We start from the raw sequence: 17,414 nt of genomic DNA, 5'->3' as shown, positions 1-17,414 counted from the left end.
CGATCGGGACCCAATGGGGGCCCGTCGCCGAGGCAGCAGGCTCCGCCCCCGAGATATTCGGGCGGGCCCTGCTGCCTCGCGCCACTGAGTGCACTGACGTTCGTGGTCATATTAGGTATAAAGCATTGTAGCCTATAATATGAGTTGAACTTGTTCTGCTATTTTCACACTCACATTTAACATTAAAACATGAAAAATGGCAAGTGAATCCCTTCTATTGTCTCCAAATGTATTTTGGGTAAAATCGTCATCAACAGCCGTCCATCAACACCATACGTAAATGAACGTCAACGTCATCATCAATCACTTGTCATTCAACAGAGCACTGCCTAAGCATGAGCAGTTATAAACACAAAAGTGGAGCTACAAAATGCAAAGAAAAAGATAAAAAAGGAGGACCAAGGAAAAGCCAAATTGTCCAAGCTCGATGGATATTTTTTTCGCCAGCCGTGTTTCATCCCCGAGCCCCAGCCCGCCAACAACGTTAGTGGGGGTTAGCCAGATTTACAGGTAGGCTACAATCACGGCCACACACTGTCAACAAGAAAATGTGAGTTTGTGGTAAATGTTGATATCATATGGTTGTTGTTACTTCGTGTAGCTCGGCCGCCTAGCTTATTTCCTTTTCTGTCTCTCGGCTGTAGTGATGATGATAATAGGGACGACTCAGCAGCTGCTAGCTGCTAGCTGCTCGTCTAGAGGAGAGCCAGGCCTGACGCTTGACCAGCCACACCCCTCCCCCTCTGGCTCCTTACTGGCTGCGCCGCAAGGTGAAGAAGTACCGGACACTCTTGCCCTGGCTACTAAATGGGGAAGTCAAACACAGTTTGAAACAACCAGGGCCAGGAAAGTTAAGAGACACTTTGATGAACTTTCTGAAGACAGCCGCCTCACTGACGCAGAGAGCAACTTTCGGGTGACCGTTTTCAATGCATGTCTCGATATAATCATCCAGCAACTGTCCCAAAGATTCACCAGTTTAAATGAAACTGTGAACATGTTTGAGGCAATTCACCCCAACACACTACTGCAAGCAAAGGATGAGGATTTACACCAAGCTGCTCAGCGACTTAGAGAGCACTACAGTCGGGACATCGCCGCCAGCTTCCCTGGCCAGCTGCTTTCTTTCAGAACCTGTTTCAGGGACCAAATACAAAAACTAAAATCTGTCGCGGATCTGGTAAAAATGCTCATTGTTTACAACCCAGCAGTAACATCTACATTCAGTGAGGTTTGCACAGCCTTCATCTTATTTCTGACTCTTCCTGTCACCGTGGCAACCGCCGAGCGCTCTTTCTCCAAATTAAAACTCATCAAAAACTATTTGAGGAGCACGATGGGACAGGAGAGACTGAGTGGACTGTTCTTGCTGTCCATCGAAAGTGACCGAGCCAAGAAATTGGACATACAGCGTATTGTGGACAAGTTCGCGGAGCGCAAGGCTCGCCGAGTACCCTTCAAGTAGTGGTGAGTACACTTCAAATTTAATTTGTACAGTAGCCTACTTGTACGTGAATGTATGGGCCGCCGTGCCAATTTTACACTGCTCTGCTCTCATGGTGGCTGTCCATGGTGAATGGTGTGTCAGAAATGTAGTCATTTTATTAGGCTATGTTTTCATTGTCCTTGTGGTTTGTTGGACTTTATGTCATGTTATATCATTATTATCTCTGTTATATATTTCGTTTCTATACCCTTTGTAAAAACGAAATCTTAAAGGGATAGTGGAAATGGAACCTCAAATAGTTTCGTTTTAACTTATATACAAGCATAATTACGTACCAAAACAATCACACCTGATTACAAAAATATAATAATTGCCTTACGCATGTTAGAAGCACTTTATTGCAGCTTCCCCGAAGTTTTTTAGAAACGAAATGTTTCTCAGCCTAACCGGAAGTGACGAAAACTCAGGAAGACGATACGATAACAAACCATGGCGTCTATGCAGAATGAACGTGGAAGGGCAAATATACCAGACAAAGAAGAAGGATTGTACGAGGTATCCAGTGATGATAGCGAGTCAGAAACATCCTCTCGGCTTTCCTACGAAAATGTCGTTTTAGGAACTGAATCTGAATCCGGTTCAGTAAGCGACGATGGTGACAATATTGAGCCAGAAGATGGACCATTACGTCCTTATTTGTTCGAGCCCGAGCCCGAGGTGATGGTTCACGGCATGGGCAATGGCGAGGATGACCAGGACCAGGCGCCAGATGATGCACCCCTACCACAAATAATCTTGACTGGTAGGTCCCTAAGCATAGCTCACGCATCTTAAGATCACCTGTAGCCTTTACAAATATTAATCATTGTTAACCAGTTAAGGCCGAAGGTCCCCCCAGTGGACCCCTCCCACCGTTTTTTTTCTCTCACATGTCTCAGGGCTTCTTAACATTTATGAAACTATTAATGTTTCATACCCTTTTAAAGGTAAGAAACTCCGCTAACTGACAATAAGAACAATTGTTAGCTAGAAAAAACACAAGAGTAATACCAAGCCTTTGAATTAGCATTGAGCGAAACAATGCTAACTAATGCTAACGCTTTTTTACACACAACACACGGTAGAAATGCCCTTATTACTATCTTAACTGCACAAACAAGATATGTGATTTAAAGCTGAGACTCCACAGATTCCACACATGTAATGTCATCACTGTAAGACCTCGAATTCCTGGAGCTATCAGCCAGAAAAGAGAAAGTAAACAACATCCGGTTCCAAAAATATTACAATAATTACGTCTTACCTTTTTTGATTTGTGATCAAAAGTTGTGTTCAACGGAATAAAAACGCATCTCAAGGTTAATCCAATGTCGTTGTGTCACGTAGAATTTTTCTGTCGCACTACAGCCATACAAAACACATCTATTCACCATAATAAAGGTCGGCTATTCACATGCAAATGCTATTGAATGTCCGCTATTGTTTGTGCCCGTCTTCCTGAGCTCTCGTCATCACCCGAAGATTCCCGACGATTCCCGAAGTATTTCGTTTCATTGAGAGGGCGCAGTAAAATTGAAAATAAAATGAAACTAGGCGGATGAAATAAAAAAAAATTGTTTAATATGCTTCTTTTTAATAAAAATACATAAGTTAAACCCAAAATTCGCAGATTTCCACTATCCCTTTAAATATTACTCCTTTTTCTTTAGTTACTTTTCTTTCAAACATTGTTTTAAATTGTAATCTTACTGACTGAGCGACTTTTTACGCACGAGCGTCAGATTACCACCCCGGACTCCCGATATTTTTGTCAAGCTTTATTGGGTTTAAAGGGCCCGGTCATGTGGCCCCGCCCCCCGGCCCGGGTCTGATATGTGCCGCCAGTGCACCTACACACACAGAATATGTACATGTGTCACGTGACGTGTATCAAATGAAAATGTGCACGAACGTAGCCGTTCTGCGCACATTGCTGTTGGTTGAGGATGATGAGGTAATTCTCATATCTCTGAGCTTCCTGCCGCGCTTTCAGATGGGCCATGCTCACTCTGTGCAGCTCACAGATATGACGTAGGTTTAATGTCCATGTTGATGGACTCAGTGTTTACCTCTCTGTTTAAACAAGGGGTCATTATTCCGTGTAACGATTCCAGTACGCACTCCAGTGTTTTCCTGTCAAAAAGATTAGAGACAAAACCTCCTGACGAGTGGAGATTTGTCCAGGATTTACGAGCTCGTACCAAATCCTTATCTGATTATTTCCCAAGTTCCAGTGTCTGCAACATTTTTTACTGTCCTAAGATCTCTCAAATGCATTTTTCAGTGTTCCTGTACACAAAGACAGTCAATTTTGTTCACATTTGAATATAAGGGTAAACCTTACACATTCACACGTTTGTGTCAAGGCTACTGTGTACAACCAGGCATTGTGTACAAGGTTGGCCTCTCTCCAAGTTTCTAAAGGCACCGCTCTCATACAAGGCTAGTTTGATGACCTCATGATTTGCGCACCCACAGCAGAACAGTGTGGAGCTGATACCATTTCCTTGTTAAAATACCTCGCAGCCGAAGGCCAGAAGGCTAGTTTGTCTAAACTCCAATATGTACAAAGAACAGTTACATTTTTGGGTCATGTCATTTCAGGAGAGGGGAAAACGCTTTCAGATAAGCATATTGCATCATTGGCTGCTCTGCCAAAACCTGTCACTAAGCGACAGATGATGTCATTTTGGCGTATGTGTTCATAACACACGGCTGTTGTTATGCTTGCTGTGATGTTACATTAGTCCGTTCTCTGCTTGTAATTATGCCGTTACAAGCTTCAAAGTTGTATTTATCATCTGAATTTGCCGAAACAAGTTTAATATTCTGAAAGCCAATACTTTGTTTATTCGAAAACAGATGAAAACAAACTGTCTTTTATACAAAATGGAAGTATTATACAAGTAAAACTACATGTTGCTTTAATCCCATGTAATTGTAGAATGAACACAGTCTTCCTTTGTATAAGTCAGGTGTCTTGAGTAGTCAACATTACCTACAAATCATTGTACACATTGGTAAATATTATTTTCCACTTGTTACCATTGTGAGGCTATTTTTATGCAGCTCTGCGTGATTTTGTAGCTACAATTCAGACTAATACACTACCAGAGGTGGAATAAGTACTCAGATCTTTTAGTGAAATTATAGGTACTCAGATCTTGTACTTGAGTAAAAGTAGAAGTACCAGAGTGTAAGAATACTCTATTACAGTAAAAGTCCTGCATTCAAAATGTTCCTCAAGTAAAAGTAGAAAAGTATTCTCATCAAAATATAGTGAAAGTAGCGACAGTAAAAGTATTCATTGTGCAGATTGGTCCATTTCAGAATAATATATATGATATGTTTTATAATGATTGATCATGAAAGTGTTCTCAAAGCTGGTAAAGGTGCAGCTAGTTTTAATGACTTTGTATACTGCAGGGTAGCTTGTGGATTTACTCCAGGTGGAACTAAAATCTGATTATATCACTTGATTATATTTCACATCATTCATCCACATCTGTGAAGTAACTAAAGGTATTAAATACATGTAGTGGAGGAAAAGTACACCATGTACACTTATGTTCACTGCCAACCTAAAAGTACCTCAAAAATAGTAATCAATTATGTTTTGAGAAGTTATTTGGCTGATTGTTTTTATATCGTCTCAGCCAGGTTATATGGGAGGCCCAGTCTACGTACACTCTAAAAACAAATGCCTTGGCCTTTAAAGAAAATCAAGGCAATAGGTTGCATCGATGGTTATTGAGTTAAGACAACTTCTAAGGAAATTTTGTTAAAGCAACAAAGTTATTTGAGTTAGGGGAGAAGGCTTTTCCTCTACAATCAGGTGTTTTCAATTACTACTTACTTAATAATTGGTAGCATAAACACAAGTTTTTAAGTTGATTACTCCAAAAGTTCCAACTTGTTTTACCGTAGGATTTAAATGTAATCTTAAATTGTGTATACTTAATTACCACATGTTGAACATGGACAGATGTTTTTAAGTTGACAGCCATTTGTAAATTAAGTTGCTCCAAATAATATTGTATTCAATAGGGTTTTTCTCTTAGCTTATTCATGTTTTTGCCTTTAAAGAAAGAAATTAATTGATTCCACAACAAAAATATTAGGCAATTCACTTTTTATTTTTGAACTGCAGTTGTTTATTTCAACACATGATGTTTCAATCAGGAGAGTTTGAATTTCAAGTTGTATTTGAATGACAAAAGATGACACTCACCTTAAAATGTCCTTTGTATATTTATATTTGTCTTAACTGTGGGAACTTGTCCAGGCATCTTAAGTGGGAGTGGACTTGAAATCCTTAACTCAAGGTGTAGAACAATTAAGTTATCAAGCCAATTGCATTACAATACCTCAACTTGAATTTAGGTTGAAGTCAATTAACGCAGAAATCAGAGTTCAAATGAGACACAATATTAAGTTGATGTAATTACCAACATTATTACGTCAACACAACTTATAAATTAATTTTTGCAAATTATGGGGGGATTTTGGGGACTTTATCTAAATCAATTAACTCAGTGCATTTAATTAAGTGGAGGTGAAAGGTCGCCTGAATTGGGTTTTTAGATGTACAGATCACTCATTTTGATATTAATATCAAACTTAGTTTTCTTTTCTTTAATTTTTCATCCTCGTGTAGAATGCTATCACGAAACACACATTTGGTTGTTTATAGCATAAAGAACATCTGAGTTAATGTGAGGTAGGGAAATAATCATTTGAGTATGTGCATATAAATATGTAATTTACAACAGCTGTAAGATGCTTGAAAAGCTTGAAAAGTGCACCTTGAAAATGCTTGAAAAGTGCTTGAATTTGATTTTGGAAAAGGTGTAAGAACCCTCTTATGCCTTTGCCTGAAGACGGTGACGAACTTCTCATGGTGTACACACCTAGACCGGACTTAAAAGACGTTCCTCTGACCAACGCTGACCTCATTTTGTATGTTGATGGGTCTGCCTCTCGCGACCAAGGGGGCACTAATCGGGTGGGGTTTTTCCTGTTGTTTCAGATTCTGCTGTACTCCGTTCCGGACCAATCCCATGTCACCTCTCAGCACAAGCAGCAGAGCTCATCGCACTAACTGAAGCCTGCACGTTTGCAGAAGGCAAAACCGTGACTATTTACACTGACTCACGCTATCCTTTTGGGGTAGTGCACGATTTTGTGGCTATTTGGAAGTGTAGACAATTTCTGCAAGCAGTACAGACCCAGTTTCCCTAAGAAATTGGGTCCGCTAATTTAGCTGCTGACTCAGCCGCAAAGGCAGCTGCTCTGATTCCTCTCGCACCTCACGCACAATCATTTGTTAAAATCCCTGTCTCCTCCTTCACTGACAAAATGTCATCACTGACTTCCATGCAGCAGCTAGCTACACCAGTTGAGAAGGCTCAGTGGAAGGCTGCTGGGGCTGCTTTTGACCCAACCTCCAGCATCTGGGTGGGTCCAAACTCCAATCCATGTCTCCCAAGACATTTCTTCCCTCATTTTGCTAAGTTGACACATGGGTTAGACCATGTGTCAAAAGGGGGGATGTTAGAAGAAGCATGCCTAATTTGCATTATGAAAATTCTGGTAGACCAGTAAAGGTTACAGGACCCGGAGCACATCCACCTCCCACCAGGCCATTTGAGAAGCACTGTCTGGTGGTGGTTGACATGTGGTCCAAATGGGTTGAAGCTTTCCAAGTAAAAGCACAGACAGCAAATGCTGTGGCAAAGGCACTACTGAGGGAAATCATTACTAGATGGGGACTACCAGACAAAATTTCTAGCGACAACGGTTCACATTTTGCTAATGAGGCCATTACGCAGATAGGAGAATACATGGGCATAGACATCAGAAAGCATTGTGCTTATCATCCACAGAGTGGGGGTGGGGTGGAAAGAGAGAACGGCACAATCAAAAACAAACTAGCAAAATGCTGTGCAGACACAGGTCTGTCATGGACACAAGCTCTGTCCATTGTGCTGATGTACATGCGGATGTGGGAACGAACACGGAGCCAACTCAGCCATTTGAAATCCTTTTTGCGGCTCCTCCACAGATTGGACTCAAGGCTCCAGGATGTCCTCTTCCCTCCACAACTTTGTGTGAGGATGCTATGTTGTCCTATTGTGTTAACCTGTCATCCACTTTAGCGACTGCCACTGGTCCACTTCACCATCTCCAACCCGGCGACTTCGTGCTGGTCAAGGATTTCCGGAGAAAGAGCTGGAAATCCAATCGTTGGCCCCTACCTGCTTCTGGTCAACCAGACAGCGGTCAAGGTCGCCGAGAGAGAGCTATGTGGGTCCACGCCAGCCACTGCAAGGTCGTAGTCACAGGAAAGGAGAAACGGTAGAAGCAGAAGACAACAAGTGACGTGTCCTAGTCACCAACGGAAGACGACAACAAGTGACGTGTCCTAGTCACCAACGGAAGACGACAACAAGTGACGTGTCCTAGTCACCACCAGCACCACACTTGCACTACATACACCAAAACACACTACACACAAGGTGTCACGAGCGAGTGCCAGCTGAGCGGTTCCATATGCCTCTGGTTCCTCGTTTGTGTTACCGGTGTGCGGAGTCTGACTGTCCGTGTCACAAAATCAACCGAGGGAATACACACACACACCCCATGGAGCATTCCCACCTCGTGATGACGGCTCGCCTAGGAAAACGACAACGCAACCGTGAGCAATACTACCGGAGAGCCTGGACAATCATAAAATGGTTCCTCTGCATACTTGCCATGATAGTTGTGTTAGGACTAGTCCTATATTTTATGTATCCATGGTCAGCACACAGCATGTCAGCCAAAATCGAGGTATCTAAGAGGTACATGGGGAGAGCAGGGCGAACCACATGGGCAGAGGGGCTGGTCAAGACAGGGATTGGTAACATTACTCTAAGGGATGGGGAAGATAGCACAGTGCAGTTACGGTGTTTACAATATCTCGTATTGCATATTCAGTGTCCCTGGAAGAATCCTTTCTAACGTAGCATTCCCTGATGTTAACCATATTTCCCTCCAACTGGCCTGGCCCAGTGATGCTGGGTTTAGCTCGCCACAAGATTACGTTTGGTTGTGCGGCGACAAGCTCTATCAGATGCTGGCTCCCCTCTGGATAGGTACATGCACTCTAGTGGATTTGAATCCAGCAGTCACTGTCCTCACGTCCTTAATGTACACGACACATCATTACCCAGAATTCCAACACCCCGACCACCACAAGGTAAAAAGAGATCTGACGTCCGCTGGAGCTAAATTCTTTGGCGGCCTGTTCCCATGGTGGGGTACAGTAAACAATGCCCATAACATAGATACCTTACATGTTCGACTAGAGAACCTCACTTACGAGACGACGCAAGGCTTCCAGGCATTGCCCCCATTCATAATAGCCTCTAGGAATATGCTCATGCAGCACCAATTTGCTCTTGACCTTTTGTTCGCCTCAAAGGGTGGCCTGAGTCATGTGATCGGTGACTCCTGTTGCACTTACATTCCCGACGCCACCAAGAACATCACTGACACCGTGCTGCATCTTAACAACTTGTTAGCCGACATGAAAGCGGATGACATATCCAACGCAGGCGGCTGGGACTGGTGGTCCTGGCTTACATCGGGGGGGTGGCAAGGATGGCTGGCTAGGATAGTTACACCCCTGGCGATCATTTTCGGCCTATTAATCAGTTGTACCTGTTTGATTATCCCAATACTGAAGAAAGGCTTTTCCAGCCTGGTATCCTTAGCTTTCGTTCAGTATACTGCTATTCCATTACAAGACAATCCTTTGCGCCACAGTCAGATAGACCAGCTAGAATCAGAAGAGTCTGATTCCGACACTACAATATAATCAATATAATCATGTGAATCGAGTGTACTCTCCTCTTATACTTACATTATATTGGAGTCTGTCCTCCACAAAAACAGCCAGTTTTCTATGATATATTTGTGATGTGTTTACTTAAACCAGTGATGGAGTGTATTCATTGATGTGTTATATCAGTCTATCCTGTCATTTGTTTTTTTATTGATCAAGTATGATCAAAAGGGGAGAATGTAGTGGACATTTTTATTATATCCTTATATGTTCAAAGTAACCAAATGCTTCTCATTTGGTTAGATGTGCTGCTTGCCTCTATCTACTCTACTTCAAGGCCACAGCTGCTATTATGGTGAGACTCACACATAGTCACACGAGAACTTGCCTTTCCTGAGAATACAGCTCAAGGACATGTGTCTAATAACAATGTGACCGTGTGAAGACAGATTTCTTACCTTCTCACCATTTCTTGTATATAAGCCTTGCTACTATATTGAACTGCGTACACTCGCGCAGACTATTCATACACTCTGTGGGACCTGTGCCTTTCCTATATTTTATGTACCATGTTATTTGAAGCTTCAAATAAAATCACCAGAAAGACAACTCTGTCTGATTCACCATTTATTTGTTTTTGATCACTCTGACTTGTACTCTACAGTATTGAGGTTTTTAGATTTCCATAACAGTTTACAGAAATACAGTAAAAGAAGAAATACAAATGAGTTGTTGAAAGAAATCACATTTTATTCAAAGATAACATTGTGCAATATGCATCTCAGCACATAGCTACTATGCTTCGGATCTCTCTAAGTGTGATGCATTGTTTGCCAAAACCCAGTTTGTAACTGATGCTTCCTGTGCCTCATTGGAAATCCTTAGCCTTCCACCTGCACCTCCTTGTTTCTCAGTCCTTCAGATAAACAACAACGATATAGTGATCGGTCAGTGTCTGTGTTGCATAAAAGTAAGTGTACCACAGTACATTGTGCAGGATTGTTGTACAGTTATAGTCTGCAACATGCTAACAATTCAATTACAGTAATGAAGCAAATACGTTTCACACAACAGATATAAGCACTGATATATCATGAACTATGCAGAGCTACAAACTGGTGACTAACCTGTTTTCAAGTCTAAGTGTCCGGATTACAGAGACAACAGTACATCGGCTTAGATTAGGCTGAACCCTCTGAGCGTCCTCTCCCTCCAGCTCTACCTCTCATTCTTCCTCCTCTCACTCCCACCCACCTCTTCCTCCTCCTCTCACTCTCACCCCAGCTCTTCCTCTTCCTCTTGCTCTTCCTCTTGCTTCCATGTTGGCTTCCATTGTTGCTGTAAGAAAGTACTCACCTATGGTCTTTTTATAGTGCTGCTAACATCCTGATTGATGAGCCAACAATTATGCTATCAGGTGTTTGGTCAGGTGGAACGTGTTTCTTGACCATTGGTCCATGTGTGAGGCATTTTGAATAGCAGTGTTATGTATGTGCTCACACGTGACTTCATGTCAGATTCCTGTGTCTTACATGGAGAAACGTGTGCAGTGGTTTGCAAAAAGTGCCATGTTGATTTGCAAATTGTGTGAAAAGCTGAAAACGTGTTTAGAGTTTTGGAGATTTGAGCCGATGTTTTGCTCTTTGAGTGTCAGTTAAAATAATTGTGCTTTATGTATAATTCTAGTGTGTTAGCAATCGAGAAAAACTGTAATATAGTCAGTCTGGAGGATTCAGAAGCCTCTTCAAAGAACATTACACCACAGGATTTAGAAAATACACTTAAGGTCTTTTTCAACATCAAAAGATAACACAGGCACACCTTGCAAGACAAAAACAAACATGAAATGAATCTATAAAGGTAATTTTGGTTATGAACATTAGTATTCCTGTCTATTGCAAGTGACTGTGCATGAAAATATATCATATAAACAGTAATGTCGAAACTGTTTCAGAAGATGTATGGGAGGAGCAGACTCTTAATGTGTCCTGTGTGCATACATGCTAATAAGTGACTCAATACCCTTAATGGTATACTGCCCCCTCTTGGACAATAGTGGCTAATAAAAGTTTTTTTTCATCAATGCAGTAAGAGAGAGAAACCCCACTTTGAGGCTTTTTCTGTGTTTTATTAATGTATTTATTTATAGCATGAAATCAGGACATCTGTGATCGGAAAAACCTCATTAGTGTGACACCAATCACACGTTCCAAGAATTCCTCTGCAGATGCCTCACAGTTATCCTAAATACTGCACTGCTGGGTCGCTGCGGGTGTGAAAGCACATTGTGCTCTTTTCTCCGTCTGAGATAACAAGATCTGTCTGGCTGAGCACTGGATAGGCTGCCAAAACATGGCAATTCTAACAGAGGTGGGATGAAAGAAAACCAACATAAGAGCCAGCTGGACTAGCATCCATGAAGCTGCGGTGCAGTAATGAAGGAGAGATGATATTAGTGCAGGGTCAGCCATCAGAGAGGAGAAGGCTGTGTGAGGAGCACAGAAATGTGGGTACTCATCTCTTTTCATGGGCAGAGCCTCAGCAGCCATTACAACACCTGCACTAAACTCACAGGGCTCATTATCTTCAAACATTGTTGTTGCAGGGGAACAAAAGCCACAGCACAGCCGAGGGTGAAGGTTATTGATGCAACATCAGGGAGTGTTTACAGGGATATTACAGTATGCACAGAGCCGGTGAGATTAACACTATAGAAATGAAGGAATGGATACTGAATACTGATTGGAGTGGTTTATTAAACTGAATACAAAGTAGAAAAGACTAAGTAAATCTAATTATGCTCGGCCATCACCTTGCCCCTGGGTCCCTCAAATACTTGAGTTTTAAAGATGGTTAATGAAAAACGTCTTAATCTCTAATTGGCATTGGCAACTATATCTACCGGAGTGCTTGTTTGTTATGAATCCAAAGCATATTTTACAAAGACATGCAGACACTTAGGTGGGAAGGAAGATGAGACACATACCATCAGGGAATAATATATAAATATATCATTTTAAAAAGCTTATGATGATAGAATATCTGTCACATTTCCAGAAAAACATTATGATGCACTCTGCTCCCCGCCTCAGCGGCAGGCTGTAATCACATCACGGAATAAGCATGTCGCTCATTTGATGAAAGTTGGCTAAATGTAATAAAGCTGCCAAGGTTATTAGAAGTGCCACAGGCCATTTTACAACAGCTCACACACCTAGTATTGGATTATGGAATGAAATATGATCAACCAAGGAAGTAGACCTGACCCATTTACAAAGGAGCAGGAGAAGTTTAGTAGTGTGTGACTGCATACATTTATAAACATTAACACCTATAAAGCAGTGACAATCTGCAGGTTTGTCCCAGCTGGTGGAAACTCAAAGACATCATTTTAATAACTGCTGCAATTAAACTGCTTGTGCAAGTCTGCCATGTGTACAAAACATATACACTCCTTCACTAAAGCTTGGATTCCAGGTTACATCCAGCATTCATTGAGTGTAAAGTTGTTAAAATGATGAATGGTAAAAGTATGTGTTTGCCTACTGATTAGTATTAGATAAAGTTCTGTATTATGTATTATGATTGAATTCATTGGATTAACACTGAAAACTAATTGTTCAATTAAATCTCCCCTGATGCTTTGCATATTGTTGGCTTTTGATGGCATGACGCTGTTTAAGGGGAAACAATGATAATATTGAAACTATAATATTTACTAAAGCATACAAATATATATAATAATGAGCCTATTACAGAGATATTGGTCCCAGCATGTTGGCCAATAAAAACTGCAATTCAGAAACTTTAATACATCTTTGAGCTTATTAGGAAACAGAGGTGAATGTAATGGTTTGTCTAATTGAATATAGCACTGAAAAGCTTATGAGTGATGAGAGCTTTTTTTCAAAAAATCAATTCAAAAAACTAAAATAACACTGATTGAACCAAAAACATAAACTACAAGCCAAAACTACGGTGGCCCTGAAGTGCAAGTCAAAATAGTATTTCAGGAAACGCCACAGCATATCACAAAACACTAAAGCATTTCAGGAAACGCTACAGCATTTCAGGAAACGCTACAGCATTTCAGGAAACGCTACAGCATTTCAGGAAACGCCACAGCATTTCAGGAAACGCCCCAGCATTTCAGGAAACGCTACAGCATTTCACGAAACACCACAGCATTTTAGAAAACGCTACAGCATTTCACAAAACGCTATACTATAACTAGACTATAACTAACTATATACACTATAACAATCCGTTTTCGTTTTCAGCCTGGCAGTCATGCATCAGAGCATCAGTGATACTGTGTGTGAAAGTAAATGCAATCATGACAAAAACAAGGAGGAGAAGAAATTTACTTACAAAATAAAGTTGGATTAATGTTTCAGCACAATTTATGAAAGACACAATGCCTCGAGGTAGTTCACAAGAAAATAACAGAATGTCCACAACATCTGTCATACTTAAAAAGATCGCATATTCCAACAAAAATGTCAAATCACCTAAATGGAAAAAGTACAGTAGCCTACATAACAGAATAATTAAACTCACCGGATGTTAGGACCTGGTAATCCTGCTTTGGTTTGATGTCCAGTCCTCTGACCAACAGTTGTCATTTCCTTCATCACTTCAGATGGATAAAGTGCAACACTAACAGTTAGCTAAATTAGCTGCTGGATGCCATTACTTCTCCCCCTCCCTCCAAAAACATCTCCTTTAGCCCCACCCCAAAATGTCTCTTCCCTGTTCCTGAGGCCACACCCCCTCACACCTGTGACCCCTCACACCTGACCAGGGTTAGCTGTGTGAGGTTAGGCCTGGCAAAACAACATAAAGCATGGCTGACATGTTACAGTGCAACAGAGGAAGGGCCTCACAATATATTTTAAAATGTTATTATTGGTTTATTAAGCTCTTGGTTTTGGGCTTAGCTATTAGTAGTGTTGGTAGTATTTATTTCTGCTTTTGGTTTTATTGTGTGAAGCTCTTTCTTTTACATTTTGTGTATAAAGAGAGCCATACAAATAAAGTTTGATATGATTTGAAAATAGTTTTTAGTATAAAACCTTCTAAATGTAAAGTAAATCCTTCTCTTCTCCTTTAGATTTCATTATAGTTCAATACTGTAAGTGTAGTCAAATTGTTCTTTTTTTCTGTCCAAAGTCCAAAACCCATAAATATTCACTCTACAAAACACACCTTTTATTTGGTTTCTGTCATTTTCATTTTGTCAGAGAGTCAGATAAAATATATTCACATGCACCCCTCTTCAAATGTATCTTGCTTGTGATCTTTCTGCACAGATAGTTTTAACAGCGTCTCTGAACATCAGTTGAACCATCGGATAAACAAACCTGACTCCCTGCGGTCTAAGAAAGAGACGACAGAGGAGCTCTGCTACCAACTTTGCTTAGAAAGACACTCATGCGATAGAAGAACCGCCGCCTACGTCCTTTTGGATTGAATAAGTCTGTGGCTCCAACAAAATGTGTTTGGGTGGCAGATCCTTAGGTTGTCCATTATGCACCCATTAAAGTTGTCACATTAATGAATAATTAGTCATTTGTTTTCAAGACATAAAACTGATGTATTGTTTGGGTGTTTGTCGGCTTTATGTTCTAAGACAATGACCCTGTAATGATAAAGGTAAAACATTCAGCTGCTAGCTTTGATGTGTGGCCTCCACTCCTGCATAGCTTTCATCTTCTGTCACATCTCTACTGTTTACTATTCAATAAATGCTTGAAACACACGTCTGAAGCATAGGTCTGAACTCTGAAGACAGGAATTTGGGTTGATTTTCTGCCAGTTTTCTTTCACCTAGGTTCCTGAGTAAATCCACATTTGGGCAACAGAATATAGCCTGGATAAAGGGGATACGCAGAAGGGATTCCCAAACACGCAAAGAACTGACAAAGAGCCCCGGGGGCCCCAAGAGAGCCGAAATCCTCAGATTCACTTCAGTGGGTTCGTGGTAATCTAATTGTGCTCCTGTGTTTTCGTGGGACTCTAATGTGTGGAAGAACCAATATATATCATTGTTAAAGTGTCTACTCTTTCAGTTTATTATTTGTTTAAGTTGTGTATACTCCAAAATAAATATGCATTTACTGAAATAACAACACTTTTCGGAGCTTCGGGTGCTTATTTGACTGTTTGACTGTTGTTTCAGATCTTTCACTTAAAAGGGGCAAAACGGCAATGTAAAATATTCCATTGCAATTAAAAGTTGAACCTTGAAAATGTAACACAGATCAAAATTACGTAAGTATCAACAGCAAATCTTACCCTTAGTATTCATAAGTAATAATTCTCATTTCACAAGTGAAATGATTTTATATTCAGCAGTCAATAGCACTTCTAACTCAAACAATGAAGAAAATGGTAACTCTGTTAACGTCTTTATTATTCCGCGATTGCCAGATCCCGCCTGTGGTGGGGGAACAAAGGTTGTAAAATAGAAAGGGTTTATTTTCCACCTTGTGCTCATATCTGCGATTCACACAGCCAATCAACCCAGACATCACATTTCATCTTCATTTGGTTTCTTTAATAATGCAGCGCTGCTCTGGGTGAAAAACAGATAGGTTTATATTTTTCATTGATTACCAGAGGCTCTGAGAGCAACATAAGTGGATTTGTGGATTTTATACCACTACAGGCTTCCATTATTTTGACTTTAAATTAAGCCTGAAACAAGGTTTTATTTCAGAAAACAAATGAAGACCAAATAAAAAAGTTAAGCCTCTTAAAAGTGTAAAAATATGTGTGTGTTTGTGTGTGCATGAAGCCTTGACAAACTGTCTGTCCTCTATACTTCCCACACAGATGCTGGCTCTCCGCGTCTCTGAAGAACAGCAGGCTTGACTGAAATCTTGACAAGAGAGTCAAAGGCTGTCACATATATCAGGGATTACTCATTAGAGAAGCACTTAAAAGCAGCTCACCCACATTCTCCCTCCATCACACCACAGACTTGAGTTTGATGAGTCTATTTATCTAAGATGTGATGTCTCCTCACCATCTCATCCCTCCTTCTCTCTCATGTTTCCCTCTCTGCCTGGAGCTGACAGTCTCTCCTGCGCTGCGGGGAGCCGTCAGGGAGCCCGTGGGAGATGTGGGACAACCGCTTACCCCTGAATACTTCTCTACACATGGCAGACTGTCACGTATAGTCCCTTAAGCTCCTTGTTATGAGCACTGACTGCAGGGTGAAGGGTCCAGATGGGGGCCTGCTCTGTCCGGCTGCCCCCTGTCAGCCTCAAGCCAGAGTTGTCATCCATAACAGAACATGGCACAAAAAGAAACGTACACCAAGTGAAACCATATGTGCCGTTGTATTTCACAGACACACATGCCAACACAAGTGCAATTGTGCAAAGTGTGCTGTGTGTTTTGAAACTGCTCCCATGTCAGTTTTTGCACATCTGTGCCATTTCTAATCCTCTTCAGACTTCACGGTTGTTGAATCCCCAACCTCTATAATGACAATCCAAATCTATAACCTGTCTGTGTGAGGGTTTTTTTAATTCATCAAAATAAAATCCTTATTGTGTTCCTGCCACTGGCAGTTTCCAGGTTTCAAGATAAGCAGCTCTCCAATAAGAAGGATATTGAATTTGATATCTGCAGACCTTTATTTTAAGCTTCCTGTGCATCATCCATAAACCTCAGCAAACTGTCAAAAGAGGAGAATAATATGTTTGTTCAGCAAAACAAAACAGTAAAACTGCAATGAGAATATAAAAGTACAGTCTAAAAACATTTATAGTTGATTGATAGTTGTTGTGGTCGTCTATGAGTTTGTACCAAAAGTAAGTGTTTGCCTAAACAGCAACACGACAGTTGCAAGTTTAGCTAAACGCAAGAAAGATGTAAACAAAATTAGGCTAGATTCATTCTTGTAATGACAAAATCGTGGTTTTTCGATTCTACAGACAGCATTAAGTTACCCAATGTCTGACGTCAGAGGCTCATCATTAATTAAAGAGGTGAGGGTGCTGTCCAGGGTGCTGCTCCTGAGCCAGGTATTTCAATGCAGAGCAGCCACATCATCAGGCGTGTGTGTGTCTTTGTGTCTTTGGGTGTAAC

At 41.0% G+C, this 17,414-nt stretch overlaps 1 protein-coding gene across 1 annotated transcript; it reads left to right on the top strand.

The window, feature by feature from the left end:
• Positions 1 to 106: 106 nt before the first annotated feature.
• On the top strand, positions 107 to 1,795 carry LOC117542017 (zinc finger MYM-type protein 1-like). Its single transcript, XM_034209445.1, has 2 exons — positions 107 to 510; positions 645 to 1,795. The coding sequence occupies exon 2, from the start codon at positions 647 to 649 to the stop codon at positions 1,463 to 1,465; it is 819 nt and encodes a 272-aa protein (XP_034065336.1). The 5' UTR covers positions 107 to 510; positions 645 to 646; the 3' UTR covers positions 1,466 to 1,795.
• The last annotated feature ends 15,619 nt before the right edge of the window (positions 1,796 to 17,414 follow it).

The sequence above is a fragment of the Gymnodraco acuticeps genome, unplaced genomic scaffold, assembly GCF_902827175.1.
Source record: "Gymnodraco acuticeps unplaced genomic scaffold, fGymAcu1.1, whole genome shotgun sequence".
NCBI classification, from domain to species: Eukaryota; Metazoa; Chordata; class Actinopteri; order Perciformes; family Bathydraconidae; genus Gymnodraco; species Gymnodraco acuticeps.
The sequence above is the reverse complement of the archived record's forward strand: the minus strand, read 5'-3'. Positions and strand labels throughout refer to the sequence as shown.